At 34.1% G+C, this 16,472-nt stretch overlaps 1 protein-coding gene across 1 annotated transcript in view; it reads left to right on the forward strand.

The window, feature by feature from the left end:
- The window catches only part of LOC110096620 (sister chromatid cohesion protein PDS5 homolog A-B), a 184,686-nt gene extending 179,086 nt beyond the window's left edge, over nucleotides 1-5,600 (forward strand). Inside the window, exons 29-30 of the mRNA XM_028697710.1 lie at nucleotides 5,192-5,286; nucleotides 5,359-5,600. Coding sequence (XP_028553543.1) covers nucleotides 5,192-5,286; nucleotides 5,359-5,391 — 128 coding nt within the window. The 3' untranslated portion in view covers nucleotides 5,392-5,600. The remainder of the gene's footprint in view (nucleotides 1-5,191; nucleotides 5,287-5,358) is intronic.
- The last annotated feature ends 10,872 nt before the right edge of the window (nucleotides 5,601-16,472 follow it).

Raw genomic sequence — 16,472 nt, forward strand, 5'->3', positions numbered from 1 at the left:
TACACCATTTCTAGTATGACTACCCGAATACCAAAAAAGTTTAAATCCTAAACTATCAATTTCCTTAGCCTTATCTCCAACCCATTTAGTTTTCTGAATGCACAAAATATTTAACTTCCTATGAATCATAATATCTATTAATTCCATTAATTTTCCTGTATGGGAACCTATATTCCAAGTTCCTATCCTAATTTTAATTTCATGGACTAGCTTCTTTGCCCACATCTGTCCTTGATGTGGGAACCCTTGCCTATTTAACACTGCATCAGGGCGCCGGTGCAGCGGCCCTTGCACATTTGTCACTGTATTCAGGCCATACAGCGCGTCGCTTCCAGGCAATTCAAGGATTGAGTGAGAGACTCACATATGCTGAGATAGAGAGAGAGAGGGAGAGAGAACACTTAGAGTTGTAGCCTTTCAGCAAACTCATGCTAAAGAACTGCGGCTTGCGGCTTGCGGGAGCACAACGAGAGAAAGAGGACTAGACTTGTGTGAGAGAGAGTTTTCTTAGGGTTTTATCTAAATATATAAAAGAAATTGCGTTGGCCAGTAGCGGCATTTGCCCCCAATGCCCCCACCGTGCCTATGTCACGGTGTACCATCTGCCATCCAACATCACAAGCTAACTACAACCTAACAAGAATGTTGAAGGTCTTCTTTCTTACGAGAATTACCTAAAAGAGAATGTTAAATTAAAATTTTTCAGTACCAAAATATTAGTATAAAATCTTGGTTCTTTTTTAATTTTGTTAGCCAGTTCAATTCCTTAAATGTCTAGACCATCCGATGATCCGGTTAGGAGAGTAGACGTATTAGATCCAGTCAATGCTAAAAAAGTTAAACGAATATCTAAAAAGACTTAGTTAGAAAATATTATAAATTATCTTTTCTAATTAGATTTAAATTAGAATTTAACTCTTAATATGACACAATGGATAAAAAGAATTCATGTAGCAGACGTCACATAGTGGGATAAAGACTTGATGTTAATTGTTGTTGTTGTAGTAGTCCGACTCCTTTAACACTGCCGTTGCCAGGTCCCAAGTCCTGGATGAGAAAAGTGGAAGGTTGCGTTAGGTAGTTGACAGCCAGCGTAAAACTTGTCGAACAATAATGACATGAATCATTTAAAAAATTGTGTTAATGCTAGGGCTTTCTTTAGAAAATTCCGCTACTAAATTTAACTGCTAGCATTGATTGTGTCTGATTTCTATTGATCAAGGGTTAGTTTTTCATGGTCATGATGATTTAGAAGAATCAGAAATTCAAAAAAAAAAAAAAAGTAAGTGGAACTTCTTCACTTCCTTGCATCACATGATAAATGTATAAAAAAAGTGGTTTTGGAGAATGCTCCAAATAATAATAAACTTATTGCTCTTGACATTTTGAAGGAAATTACTCATGTTGCTTCCATCGAAATTGTGAATGTCATCATGAATAAATTAGATAATGATCTCTTTGAAATTTTGCTTGATGAGTTACGGGATGTATCAATAAAAGAGCAAGTGGCTATAGCATTTCATTATGTTGATAAAAGAGGATGTATAATCGAGCGCTTTATTAGACTTGTACATGTGGAAGAAACATTTGCTTTGACACTAAAAAAGTTTGTTGCAATGTTTAAAATTGCGTATTCGGGTATTGAGGCATTTTTCATTCGTGAGGTGAGGCGTAAGCCTCAAGGCGCGTTTTGAGGCGTAAGCCTCAAAATCAAAAGATTGTGTAAACATAAAATGATAATTTTTTTATATACTAATGAGTGAATAATATAAAACATAAAAAAGCATAAGATATGAAGTGAAATCAAAATATCTCAATAATATGACAACATGAAATATAGTTTAACTCAAAATTCTATCTTTCTCAAATCTCAGTATTCTTTTCATTAAAATATATTTTCAATTTCCAAAAATAAATAGCAATGACATATCACATAAGAACTCATAAGTCATTAGCACTGTCATCACTAAGGGGTTCTTCATTTGAATCATCATTATGATGAACTGCTCTTTCCCCTTCCTCTCCTATAGAGTCCAATGTCGGGCATTTACTTCAAGATTTATGTAAGTTTTAATATATATAGCGTGAGGCGTAAGCCTCATGCCAGTGAGGCGAGGCGGGCCTCAACCAAGTTGAGGCGCAAGCCTCATAAAAAAAACTCGAGGCGTAAGCATCGAGGTGTTTTTTACTGGAATAGCGCAAAGGCGGGCCTCATATTGTGCAATTTTAAACCATGGTTTGTTGAAGCGCTTCTAACAAAATATGGATTGAGCATAGCACGGATATGTGGTTAAGGTTATGATGGCTCCAATAATATGCGTGGAGAGTTCAAGGGCCTTAAAACTTTGATTATGAAAGAAAATAATTCAGCTTATTATCTACACTGCTTTGCACATCAGCTCCAATTGACAATTAGTCTTGGTGGCTAAAAATCATGTTGAAATTGCTTTAGTTTTCAATATTATTTCTAGCTTTATAAATATTGTAAGGAGTTCCTACAAAAGAAGAGATCAACTACAAGTGATAGAATACGACAAGATAGTAGAGCTACTCCAAAGTGGTAAAGTTTTCAAAGGTAGAGGTTTGAATCAAGAAGTAGGCCTTCAACGAGCTAAAGAAGCACATTGAGGCTCACACTCCGGTTATCTTATTAATATAATTCTATTATTTGGATCTATTTTTTGATATTTTTTATATAATACTACAATATGGATCAAACAGTGAGCGAAAAGGCGAAGCTTATGCCATACTTGATGATGTACAATATTTTGAATTTGTTTTTATTTTGCATATGATGAAGTTGATATTATTATAGTGCCATAAAAATATAAAGTCAATTCGAATTGTTTGTGATTTACTAATTTATTATGATTTATTTTATCATTGGAGCTATTTTTTTTTTTAGTATTCAAATATATTTTTTACTTTTATTTTATGAAATTTTAATTCTAATTATTTCTAGCGATCATTAAAAGTTCATGATTATTTGAATTTCTTGTGATTTTATGTGGATTTTTACTTGAATTTCCAAATTCCAAGTCATTAAATGCCATTTTGAGTTTTTCATGATTTATTGATTTTTATATTGGTTTAGAGTTTAATATTATCTGAAATGAAATTTTGATCTTAAAACATCGTAAAAAAAAAAAATTGACCTAAGAAATCAATAGTCCTCAAAATAAAATAATAAGAAATGAGAGATATAACCAATAAGTAATTAGTGCAAAAGATGGACTCAATATTTGAGGAAGTCAATCGCTGACTTTACTGTAGATTTCTCATTTAGCCATCAAATATTCTGTTGTAGGTAGAAAACAATGACATGTATTAAGTCATCTTGATTTGGTTCATGATGCATTTATAAATATTTTATCATATCAAAATGAATGAGAGATTGATATTGTTTCAACAAATCTTTGAGCCTTGATATAGTATTAGAGCCTCAAAATTCATTTATGTTTTACTATCTAGTTCACGTAATGGACAGGTTCTTTACCACCTCTAGCAATAAAAATGACCTTACCATCATCAAGGAATACACACCAAGGGGAGATCATCCGCCATAGGGGTAGTTAAGAGTTTGCATAGATGAAATAACTTGCCAGTCTCATATGGTAGATCGACCATTGAAGCAACTTGCCTTGGATCTCAACCAGGATACCTTTACTCTCCCTCATCGTCTCACCTGCAGAAAGTAGCTACTCAGGAGACTCAGCTCGTTCCATCGCAACCCTTTTACTATGGACCTTTCCTTTCCCGTAATGACAGCTCATTCACTTTTCTTTTTGGGGTGATCAATGGCTCCCATATTTTTCATCAGCAACTTCAGAATACACAACGACCTCGAGCTCTTGCTCTCACTACTTACCAACAGACTTGCTCATGTACACTTGGCAATGCTGGACTAGCCAATATTGAGCTTCCCCTTAGACAAATTATCAAACTAATGCAGAGCAATTCTCTCTCTAGCCAACCAAAGGGAAACACAGCTTGGGTAGCCAATAATATTGAGAGTCTGTAAAGCACTGTCTTGTCTTTTCTATTTCTTTATAAGCGCAACCTTTCCTATAGCTCTTCAATCCCAATAAATAAAAGGTAATGAGAAGCATTTTAGATCTTTGATTGACTTATGGAAATTCAGAGCCTTTTGAGCAGTTATAGCATAGTTTTTTTTCAAGTGAATTCTTTTCTTCATTTTCATACAGGCTCTCAAATCACCTCTCTCAAACTTCACCTGCTAGTAAGATTGGGTGTAATCCGCGGATAAATTTAGATCTAATGGAATGGATTGGGAAGGAAGTCATCATGATCTTCTTGATTCTTTTATGCCATTGCCTTGAACTCATTATTCTCCTCCATTGCATTGATTCCCAAAGACACTATGGGCACCATGCTTGCACGGGTGAAGTTGGACCTATTCTTCATTTGACTGTCCCTTCCAAAGCCATTATCAATAGGAGATTGGTGATGTTTATCATTGCCTAGGTTCATCATCGGGCATCATTATCTCTACACTAACCCGTTGTGGTAGTTGTCTAGAGATGCCATGGTCATTTTTCCTCCTTATCCTATAGTCTCTGGTTGACTCCCCATGTTTGGATCATCCAAGTGCCATAACTTCGATATTTATATTCTCCGGCACTGTTTTGGATGTGATCATATCAACTGTTGCGAGGTTATCAATGTCCCCTATTGGACAAATGAAGTCAGTATCAGTGTCTTGTTTCATCCTAGTGGTGTTGCAAACTGCCATAATCATGCAAGGCTTTGCACTTTCCATCGATGGCCATCACAGTCAGGATTTGTATCATTAGGCTATGAATGGAGTCTTCAATGTCATTGAGCGACCCTTCATCGTTGGTGACCCACTTCTTGCAGTTTGTCAGGTCCTTCGCCATCATTCTTTGTCAAAGGAGTTTAACTCTAATGCCACCTAAGGCAGCAAGGAAGCAAGGATTCTGTAGATCCCAAAGATAAACAAGAAAACTCTAGTAGTGCAATTGATCAAATCTTCTTGCAAAAAGGATGCATGCTTTTTTCTTTTGGAAGAAAAATAAGGATGTCTTGATTTAGAAAAAAAAGAAGTAACTCTATTCTCTTATCAAGACAATAGGTTTTTGGAATTGCTATGTTTGATTATAGACTCGAAAGATAATACTGAAGTTGAAAATATATGCAATTTTTTCCACAGTGAGGAAGAAGGCTAAGAGACAAAGGCAAAAAACATCTTCAGCTATGGCAAAGGACAGTTACAATTTGGAAATGGTCGACAAAAACGTATGCAAGGTAAGATAGATTTACTGTTTTTTTATTATTAATCTTAACCAGATATATGAATCTTGTACTTTTATGTTTCAGGCCGCACGAAGGACTCAACCACGAAGAATATAGCATTTTTTATTTATCAGATTATTGTAGTTTTTCTCGTCCAATTTCTGTAGGCAAATATTTACAGTTAAAAGAACTCTTTGTAGAAGTCTTGCCCGCAGTTGCTATCCTTTTTTTGTTGGGTTATCCTGGTTTGTTTATGGTAAATTCCAGTTGCTATTCTAAGCATTTTAGTTTGTGCGTTAATTATTAATCAGATTTATTTTTCTGATTCTGACGTCTTTGAAAACTCCCTAGTATTTCAGTTGTTGGGCAGAAATGCTAACAAATATTGCAAATTAAAATAATTAGCTGTGCTTCTGGTCTGTGTGGAGAACCTGTTATTTTTTGGCGAAATAACTTGGTGCAACAAGTCGAAGCTCATTCATGCAGTCGGACATTGGAAAACGAAGGTTGTTAGATACAGACTAGGTTTCTCTTTTTCTCTTTCGATTTTTTTTCTGTTGGGCATTTTCGGTTGTTTGGTTAATATTAGCAGTATAAATTTCCAGGTTAATCATTTTTATTTTATTTTTGATGTTTACATTGCGCTGTCATACATTTTGAGTTTTTTGCTTGTTATTTGAGTGATAAAACCAAAAGTTAGCCCATAAGTTTAAAATAAATGAAATTTCAGTACAATATAATAAATGAAATTTCAGTACAATATATGAAATTTCTATATATCAGGGTTTTGCATATAAAATATCGGACGAGTAATTTGCGACTTTCCAATGGAATGTGGGATTGTTTATGATAGGTTGCGTAGTTGGCTAGAATGTAAATTTGCTTAAAATTTTTATGTGGAGTAAAACATCATTTTAACTGTGTAAATTTGGGTAGCTGGCTAGAATTTAAATTTGTCACTTTCGAAATTGATGAATATTAAATTTCAAGTAAATCTAATACCTCTTAAAATTTGGATAATTCACGAAATACTTTATTTATGAATCGTAAGTATAGATTATTGTGTTGATTCTTCTAATGATCTAACTATGAATAAAATCAAAATTAGATATTGCAATTGCTGTTGTAAATATGGTGAGGTATTAATGAAAATAATAAAGAATCTTTTCGAAAAAGAGAGCAGAAGAGTTCTTCAAATGTTTGAAAAAAAAAATTGTTATGATAAATTTGAAAATTTATGTTGTAAAGTTAGAATGCAATCGTTATAACTTATATATGAATAAAAATAATAATTATTCAATAATGCAATGTAAAGATATTTTCAAATTTGATCATGAAAATTAAGGGGAATCGCCTCTATTGAGGTACCACATAGACATCCTATTTAATTCTGTGTAGTTGAAAATTGGGATTGTTCAAAATGAAAGGTGCGAAATGTTAGGGTAACTTTTTTTATATAGGATATTCGATGAGAAGAGTAAAAAAAATAGCAATGGTAGGATTAATAAATTATTCAGTTCATATAAAATGCTCAAAACATTTATATTACTAATTATAATTCTGAATATTTAAATAAGAGAAAAAAATAGTAAAGAATCTTTCAGAAGAAATGATTAATTATACTTGATACTACAAAGACACAATCTTTATAAATAAAATATAAAACCTGTTTATATTCTAATTTGAATAGTGGATATTGAAAAAGTAGATATTGTTGTGTGTTATTTTATTTTATTTGTTTATTTATTTATTTTTGTGATTGTAACTTTTATTTTATGTTATTTTTATTTAAATTTAATTTTCATTTCAGCAATTTATGAAGAAGTGAATGTGGTGTCATTGAAGAATATATATATATAAATAATTTTTTAAGGGTTTTAAGCCATCCTAGAGCCGAGGCTGTAATCATAGGTATTGAAGTCCTAATTTTGGAGCCTAAGAAGCATGAATGCATGATTGGGTCCGCAAGAGGAACAATTATTACGTCCTCCGACCGGACGTAGAGGAACGGTCGGTCGGAGGCCAAATCGTGCTAAAAAATGAGAAATACCGAGCAATATCAAACAATAACGAGGAATACCATCATGTGAAGACCCAATATCGAGTTATATCGAGATATACCGAGCAATACCGAGTTGTACAAAAGTTGTATCGAGTTTTTCCTAGAAAAAACTCGGTACAACTCGGTATTGCTCGGTATAACTCGGTATTGATCTTCACATAGCGGTATTCCTCGTTATTATCAAATAATACCTAGTAATACCGAGCAAATACCGAGTTTTTTGGCTGGATTTTGTCTCCGACCGGACGTTCCTCTACGCCCTTACACCGGATCTAATAAAAGTTCTTGCAAGAGTCCAGTCCTAGCACTTACGTCTTCAAATTAGGCATTTATGGAGTTTCCACAAGGCAATGGGCTGCTACGTACTAATAATAACTTGAATTGTGTATTGTTAAATTTTATATTTCATGGATGTTAGAAACATGAGCGTGATTCATTATTTGAATGATTTCAAATATTAATTATTAGATCTCTCTCTCTCTCTCTCTCTCTCTCTCTCTCTCTCTCTCTCTCTGAATTTGCCTATTTTAATATGTTAATCAAGAAATCGAATCGAATCAAATCTTAAATATGATTTATATTATGCGATCTAGCTTGCACAATACAAACGAATAGAACTCTTGATGGATGAACCATTATTTGTATTGGGTGAATGTTGAGTTGATTCAAATGATCGTATTGTATAATTCATATCATACAGTCTGATCTAAAATAGCTTAAAAATTAATATTGAATCAGTCATATAGTATGATACTTTGTACTAATATATCTGAAATAAATATTATAATTTATTTTAGATAGCAAAATTTGATTCTCGTAATTAAGCATGTTGGTGGGATGAGTAACCATAGCCATTTTTCTTTGAGAGTTTCTTTTAGAGAGGGGGAGGTGTTTCTCCTTGCTTGAGATAGCTTATCCAAACCATTTGAGAGAGAAGATGAGGCTAAGATGTTGTTTCTTGGGTAGTCAAGAGTTTTGTGAGGGTGATCATACGGTTATCCTCATCGACTTGTGCCCTTGTCCTACAGGTTTTGTGTTTAGGATTCTTAGAGTGGAGCTCTAGGGAGAAATTATTTGGGTTTTCCTAGGATATTCAATTGTAGGTAAATCCTATAGAGTTTTCAATAAGATGACATTAGTGGTAGAGACCACCCATGTAGTATTTGATGTGTTGAGCCTAGGTTAGAAGAAGAAAAAGTGGTTGAAGTGGCCTAAGGAGTAAAATCTATTATTTTAGAAAATAGAGTATAACCTTGGAACCCATTGCATAAATATTGGAGATATTCATCTAGTCATACTAAGGACCTCATCCTAAGAGATCCATCAGTATGAGTAAGAACTAGGCATGGACTTAGAAATGAGGTTAGCCACTCTACCTTTATGTCTATGGTAGAACCCTCAAAAATAGATCATGTTTTATTTGATGAATTTTGGATCTTAGTTATGCAAGAAGAGTGAGTTGATTTTAGTTAGGAATAATGTTTAGGAGTTGATTAGTAGACCCAAAGACGAGAGTATTGTAGGAACCAAATGGGTTTACAAGAATAAGATGAATGACTATGGCATAGTAATTAGAAATAAGGTTAGATTAGTAGCTAAGTGGTACAATTAGGTTGAATGAATTAATTTTGAAGAGATATTTGCCCCTGTTGCTTGAGTAGAAGCCATTAGAGTGTAATTAGCCTTTACTTGCTTTAGAGGATTCAAGTTGTATCAAATGAACGCTATAAGTGTCTTCCTAAATGGGGTAGTTAAAAAAGATATATATATATATATATATATATATATATATAGCAACCCCCAGATTTTGAGAACTCAAAATTTTTCAATCATATATTCAAAATAAAAAAGGCATTATATCGATTTAAGAAAACACATAGAGCTTGGTATGAAAGATTGAGCACTTTTCTCTTAAATAGAGCTTTTCTTAAGGGTACTGTAGACACCACCCTATTTCTAAAGAAAGAATGAGAAGATATACTCATTATTTATATTTATGTAGATGATATATTGTTTGGATCTACAAATAAAATTATTTGTGATAAATTCTCAAAAATAATAAGTGAGAAGTTTGAGATGAGCATGATGGGAGAGCTTACCTATTTCCTTAGATTTAATGTGAAGCAAAGGGGTGATAGAACTTTCCTTAGCCAATCAAAGTTTATTAAAGATATTCTTTCAAAATATGAGATTGATAATGCTAAGGCAATCAAACTCTCATGTGCTTCACCATTCAATTAGTTAAGGATCCAAAATGAAAAATCAATTGACCAGAAGAAGTAAAGATAGATAATTGGATCATTTCTTTACTTGGCTATCAGTAGACCTGATATCATATTTAGTGTATGTAACTATGCTAGATTTGATAGGAAAAGTGCTTCTGGAACCTGTCAATTCAGATAACAATCATTAGTCTCTTGGTCTAATAGAAAATAAAACTTTGTAACCCTATCTACCATTGAAGTAGAATACATAGTTTTAGGAAGTTATGTTGCTCGAGTCCTATGGATTAAACAACAAATTCTTGATCATGGACTCACTATTGGCATTTTTGCGATCATTTGTGATAACACCAGTGTCATCTGTATTTCAAAAAAACCAATCCATAATCCATGACCAAACACAAAGACATTTGGCATCATTATATAAGAGATCATATGACCATGGAGGATATAGAGTTACATCATATCACCATTAAAAATCAACTGGCAGATATCTTTACAAAACCCCTTACTTTTGAAACCTTTGGCATCTTGAGAAATAGACTAGGTGTTATGGATATTCAAGCTTAAATCAGGATAAATTAGAAATTAATGTTTTCACTCTTTTGTGTACTTTTAAGTAATTTGCTTTTGTTCGTATTTTGTTATGTGTGCTTGTTATATAGCTTGTGTGTTAATTTTTTTCATTTATCTTGCCCTTTTGTGATGTTTTCATGATCATCACAAAAAAAAACTAAAAATTTCCCACTTTGTACTATACAATCCCACATCATAATGTACAATCCCACATTATACTATACAATATTCATAAAGTATTACATAACTTCTCACAACACATCCAACAACTGTAATTGATCCATTTTGACGAATTAAATTTGGTCAATATGATATTAAATATTGTATTGTACTGTATAAACACCTCTTCGTATTATATGATCTGATCAGTCAATGATCGTCCAAGCTGGATGATCATCTTCACATGGATCATCCAGTACATTCTAATCTTACTATACAATAAGACCACCTTTTTAACAGATTATACTGGACAAATTTAATACACTAGATTGTATTGTGTTATACCACTTTGTACTGTACGATTTGGCCAGTTTCTATTTCAAGGGAGGGTAAATAAGAATTTTCTTCACTCAAATCCTTTCAGACCTTCTTCCTTTCTCCCCACTTTCTACTCTTTTCACCAGTTGATCCCTGCTTCGCTGAAGCAACCAACGAAGAAGCATACCATCATTATAAGGCTGCCAGGATCCACCCCTCTAAAATCATTAATCATGAATTTTTTTACTTCCAGGTACTCACTTTCTTTGCTCGCACCACCCTTCAATTCATCCTTACTCTTGCCTACTCATTCAACTCCGAGCTCCTTTTTGAAAATTTTGCAAGCCTTCAAATTAACAAAGAGTGCACTGCCCTCCAATCTATGTCAATATAAGGCCCATTGAAATCACCTACCAAGACTTTAACCTGAAAGTGCACTGAAGGCACTTAAAAGTTTGTTAGGGATATTAAGCCCTTGTGATCTAGTCCCAAGGCTAATCAAGAGGGGGTGAATTAGATATTAAAACTTCTTTAACTAAAAACACAATCACATCCAAAATCAAGATTCACCATAAAGAAAATCAAAGTGCAGAAAATAAATGCATAAATAATAAAGGAAAGAACACACCAGACTTATAGTGGTTCGGTCAAACCTTGACCTACATCCACTCCTCAGAGTCACCATCCGAGTATTGCACTAAACTTAGAGTCTCTCCTTTAGCCTCCACAGCTAGGCGGAGATGCCCTTACAAAATCAGTTCCACCTTCCCCGGTGCGACGAAGTAGTCGGGCCCTTTGACACCAAAGAGGTTTTTTTCTTCCCAAAACTTCCCCCAAGACGAGCCTTGAATCCGATGGTACTAAGGTGCAAGCTCTTCGGAGCAATCGTGTGGAACCCCCTCCACACTCCCTTGAATCTCCCTCCAAGGATCTTCTCCCTCTCTCAAATTCCACCCTTTTCTCTCTCCCTTTCAAACTCTCTCTTCAAGTTTCCTCCAGAAGAATAAAGCTTCAATGGCAGTCAAAGAGACATATCAAGTGCCATGACAAAGCTTAGAAAGAAGAGCTCCAAAAAGGCTCTTAAATGCTCCAAACTAACATTATTGTCCAGGACGATCGTCGAATCGTCCCGTACGATATGCTTAATAAGAGGGCTTCAGATAACCCTAAAAACTCAATTTTGATGCCAAATATCGTCCAGGACGATGGCATGATCATCTAGTACGATGTGCAGAATTTGACCTGATAGTCCTTGACAATATTTGGATAGTCCAGGCTGATTAGTACAAAAATGTATAGATCATCCAGGATGATATTGTGGATCATTTAGGACAAATAGAAGAAAAATTATGGTATTTCAGCTTGGACGATTTAGGAAAATCAAGTATGTCGTCAAACATCATCATGTACGATATACAGATAGTTTAGGATGATCGGATTGAAAAATTTAATCATAATTAATTCCCTAATCACCAGATCAATTTAGGCATAATTTTTATATATCGTCCTAGATGATCCAGATCGTCCGGGACAATTAGAACAAAAATTAAATCTTAAAATCTTGCCTAAATTAGTATTGGCAGCTATTTTCCAAGATTATAAAATGATCGTCCTGGATGATCCTAAATCGTCCAGTATGATTAGTTCAAAACTTGATCTTCTTGATTTGACTAGATCTCACTCCCTTGAGTGTGTGTGTGCATGATCACCTAGCAAGCATACACCCTTACAATACTTGACTCAAGAAATCAAAATTACATCAATGAATATTACAGACCCTTTTATAACATAACATTATTCAACCCAATCTTGAGCTTTGATTCTTTGTTTAATGTTGCATGGTATTCCTGAAATATTAGTATACACACAAACAAACATATATTGCAAATACAAGTAGACAACAGAAAGTGAGCCATAATATTTGTTATCACAAAAAAATATAAACTCATGAGCTTGAGTTGCAACAATCTCCTCCTTTTTTATAATGGCAAATATTACTGGTTAAATTTACAAAATTAAAAATAATATCTTCGTAATCTCCTCCTCATATATGTATAAGTTAGCCAAATAAAGAGATAGGAGTAGTAAGGATTTAGTTCAAGTGAAGTGTATTTAAGGATGAAGATCAAAAAATACTTTTCTTAGAAGTTGATATTCAACAAAGGTGTATGAGATATTTTGCTAAACTTTTTAATGAAGATTGTGAAAATAAGATTTACTATAGTGACCTTAGCATCCTAAATGAAAATAAATAATTTTATTTTTATCAGCGTATTAGTAAAGCTGAAGGTAGAGAGACTTTAAAGAAAATGAAGGGTGGAAAAGCTGTTGGACCTGATAATATTCCAATAGAGGTGTGGAAATGCTTCGGAGATGAAGAGATTTCTTGGCTTACTAAACGTTTTAATACTATATTGAAGACTAAAAAGATGTCAGATGAGTGGAGAATGAGTGTGTTAATTCCTATTTTTAAGAATAAAGGTGATGCACAAGATTGTACGAATTATAGAGGTATTACGTTAATGTGTCATACTTTAAAACTATGGGAGCGAGTTATGGAGCATAAGTTATGGCGTGATACTAATGTTTCTCAAAATTAATTTGGATTTATGTCGGGTAGGTTGACTATAGAAGCCATACATTTATTAAGAGGTTTGATGGAGAAATATAGAAAAAATAAGAAGGATCTATATATGATATTTATTGATTTAGAAAAAGCATATGATAAAGTTCCAAGAGAAGTGCTATGGAGAGTTTTTGAAAAGAAAGGAGTCAATAATGCTTATATTCAAATCATTAAAGATATGTATGCATGAGCTATTACTTGTGTTCAAACACAAGGTGGTTTGACCAAGTATTTCCCTATTTCGGTTGGGTTACATCAAGGATCAGCCTTAAGCCCATATCTTTTTGCTTTATTCATGGATGTTCTCACTAGAATATTACAAGAGGATGTACCTTGGTGTATGCTTTTTGCTGATGATATTCTTCTTGTTGATAAGACTAGAGAGGGAGTTGAAGGTAAACTTGAATTGTGGAGGTCAACCTTAGAGTCTAAAGGTTTTCGCTTGTGTAGATCTAAAATGGAATATATAGAGTGTAATTTTAGTAGTAATAGACCTAGTGAGGGGATTGTGACTTTGGGCGATCAAGTCATTAATAAGAGTACATGTTTTAGATATCTTGGATCTAATGTTCAGAGTGATGGTGAAATAGATGGGGATATTATCAGCAGAATTCAAGTTGGATGGTTGAAGTGGAGGAATGCATCGGGCTTGTTATGTGATAGAAATGTACCCCTCAAACTTAAGGAAAAATTCTATAAGATGGTAGTGAGGCCTGCATTGCTTTATGGTGTCGAATGTTGTCCATTAAAAGAGAAGCATAATACTAAGTTAATTGTGGCAGAGATTAGGATGCTCAGGTGGATGAGTGGCTTTACCCTTAGAGATAGGATAGGAAATGAGCATATATATGAAAAGGTTGGAGTAGCTCCAGTAGATGATAAGATTAGAGAGAGTCGCCTTAGATGGTTTGGTCACATAAAAAGGCAGCCTTCTGATGACCTGGTTAGGAGAGTATAGGAATTAGATTGGACTTGTGTTAAGAAAGATAGGGTAGACCTAAAAAGACTTGGTTAGAAAATATTAGGAATGACCTTTCTCTATTAGATTTAAACGAGAATTTGACTTTTAATAAGACACAATGGAGAAAAAGGATTCATGTAGCCAACCTCACGTAGTGGGATAAAGGCTTAATGTTGTTGTTGTTGTTGTAATCTCCCCCTCACTAGAATAAAAATTGAAAAATAGGGGAAGACAAAATTTTTGTTGTTTTTATTTTTTTAAAATAGAAAATTGATACAAATAAATAGTATGTTCTCCCCCTTTGACATTATCAAAAAGAGGAGGGGCACAAACAATCAGAACAATAAAAATAAATAAAAAATAAAATGATCCCATATCTAGTGAAAAAAAAATCAAATATTCTTAAAATGAGAAAGTTACCTCTTGATTTTATTCAGTGGCGGAGCCAGAAAATGTTTTTGATGCACTTTGCATATCTTTTTACTTTTGATGCACTTTGCACAAACAATTCAAATTGACTAGGCCAGGCCCCAAGACCTATCCCACTCAGTTCCTTGGGTCAAACTGAGCTTGCTAAGCACGGGCTCGGGCCTTGGGTCAACATGGTTGACCAGGTCAACCTAGGTTGATCCATTAGGCCCTTTTAAGCCCAAATCAATTTTAAATCAACTCCAACATTCCTTGACTCAAACACCCACTCCCATTAGACCTAATTGACTAAGTTGACCAAGTCAACCATTAACTTGGTCAACTCAAGTCATATTAGGTCAAATTGACCTATTTTAGCCAATTTAAACCCATTAAATGCCTTGAATTCATTCCAAAAGGGTTTGAATTGAGGACCACAACCAAGTAGCTTTGTTTTCCCTCCCAATTGACTAAGGATTCGATCCTAGCCATGGATCTAAGCCCTTAAGCCTTTAAATACTCTTTTTATGGTTTCAAATAGAGGATCTTGCTCTTTCTTTCATCCTAGCCTTCCTAAGCCCGAGAATCTTTGCACTCGAGCTCCCACTACTTCCCCTCACCCTTCCCGACCAAAACCCACCATCCAAGACTCACCGGTGGCGAGATCTCTGGCCAACCGAGCTCTCAAAGCTTCCTAGGCAAATTCTGTTTGATCCAAGGTGAACCAAGGCTTGAGTTCAACTAGAAATTTGTACGAGGATAATCTGCAAGTTCAACAAGCCCATTATCATCTGAATCCACCATGTGGATTAGGTAAAATTACGAATCCTAGTTAGAAACACTTAGAACATGAGTCTTCATGTTCAAGTGGATCGTCCTCCTCCAGATTGTCTTCCTTCGGATTGTCCTCCAGAAGGGTACCCAAATGAATAAAAATTTCATATGAAGGGCCTTTCTTTTTCTCTTTAGGTATCGAGTATTTAAATTGCCTCACTTTTGAAGATTTTCACAACTCGATATTAAATTACAAATTACATCATAAAAAAAAGAAAAATATAGACTAAAGCTGAACCTGCAGGGTTATCCTAATAAAATCCCAAGCAATTTATGTGGCACAATCCAAGCAGTTAATATTATGCATAAATAGAAAAATACTTGGCCACACTCTTTTAATTTTAAAAGGGGCTGAGCAGTCTCTGGAGCATCCGCGGAAAAAATATTATTAGTTTTAAAACTTTAATTATTTTGCCCCCTTTATTTTAATGTTGAATGAGCGTGGCCACCCGCATAAGACTGGATTAATAGGAAAAATGCTCCTAGCCCATGGGTGATCTAATGCACAAATCATATCACTAGCAAAGTGAATAAAGCATAATAATGAAATAAGTATTACATCAATCATAATACATCAGAACAAACTAAGTCAACCAATCACACGTATCACATATAGAAGCATCACAACACATAAAGCAGAAAAGGAAAATCACCGGCCCTATTCCTAAGACTAAAAATGATGCCCTAACAAATCTATGTGTGTGTAGTAGGCTTGTATGGCTTTGGGATAGTTAGTTTAAGTTATCTCGGGTTCAGATTTGTTGAAGATCTAAAAAGAAAAACTTTAATTATAGTGTAAATATTAGTGGATTAGGGTTTATTTTAGTTAATTAGGTTTGTGGGTATATTTTAACACTTAGTTTAGTGATAATTAAAGTTTAAATTATTTTAGTAAATTTTAGAAGGTCTGGGTCCTCCTATATGCTATTTTAAAGGGGGTCCAAAATGTCATTATTGGAAATAGGCTAGGTTTGGGAGTTCTAGAATTTTAGTTAAATATTAGGGCTTAAGAGGAGCAATTAGGATTTGAGT

This window comes from Dendrobium catenatum, unplaced genomic scaffold (genome assembly GCF_001605985.2).
Source record: "Dendrobium catenatum unplaced genomic scaffold, ASM160598v2 fragScaff_scaffold_989, whole genome shotgun sequence".
In the NCBI taxonomy this organism is placed as follows: Eukaryota; Viridiplantae; Streptophyta; class Magnoliopsida; order Asparagales; family Orchidaceae; genus Dendrobium; species Dendrobium catenatum.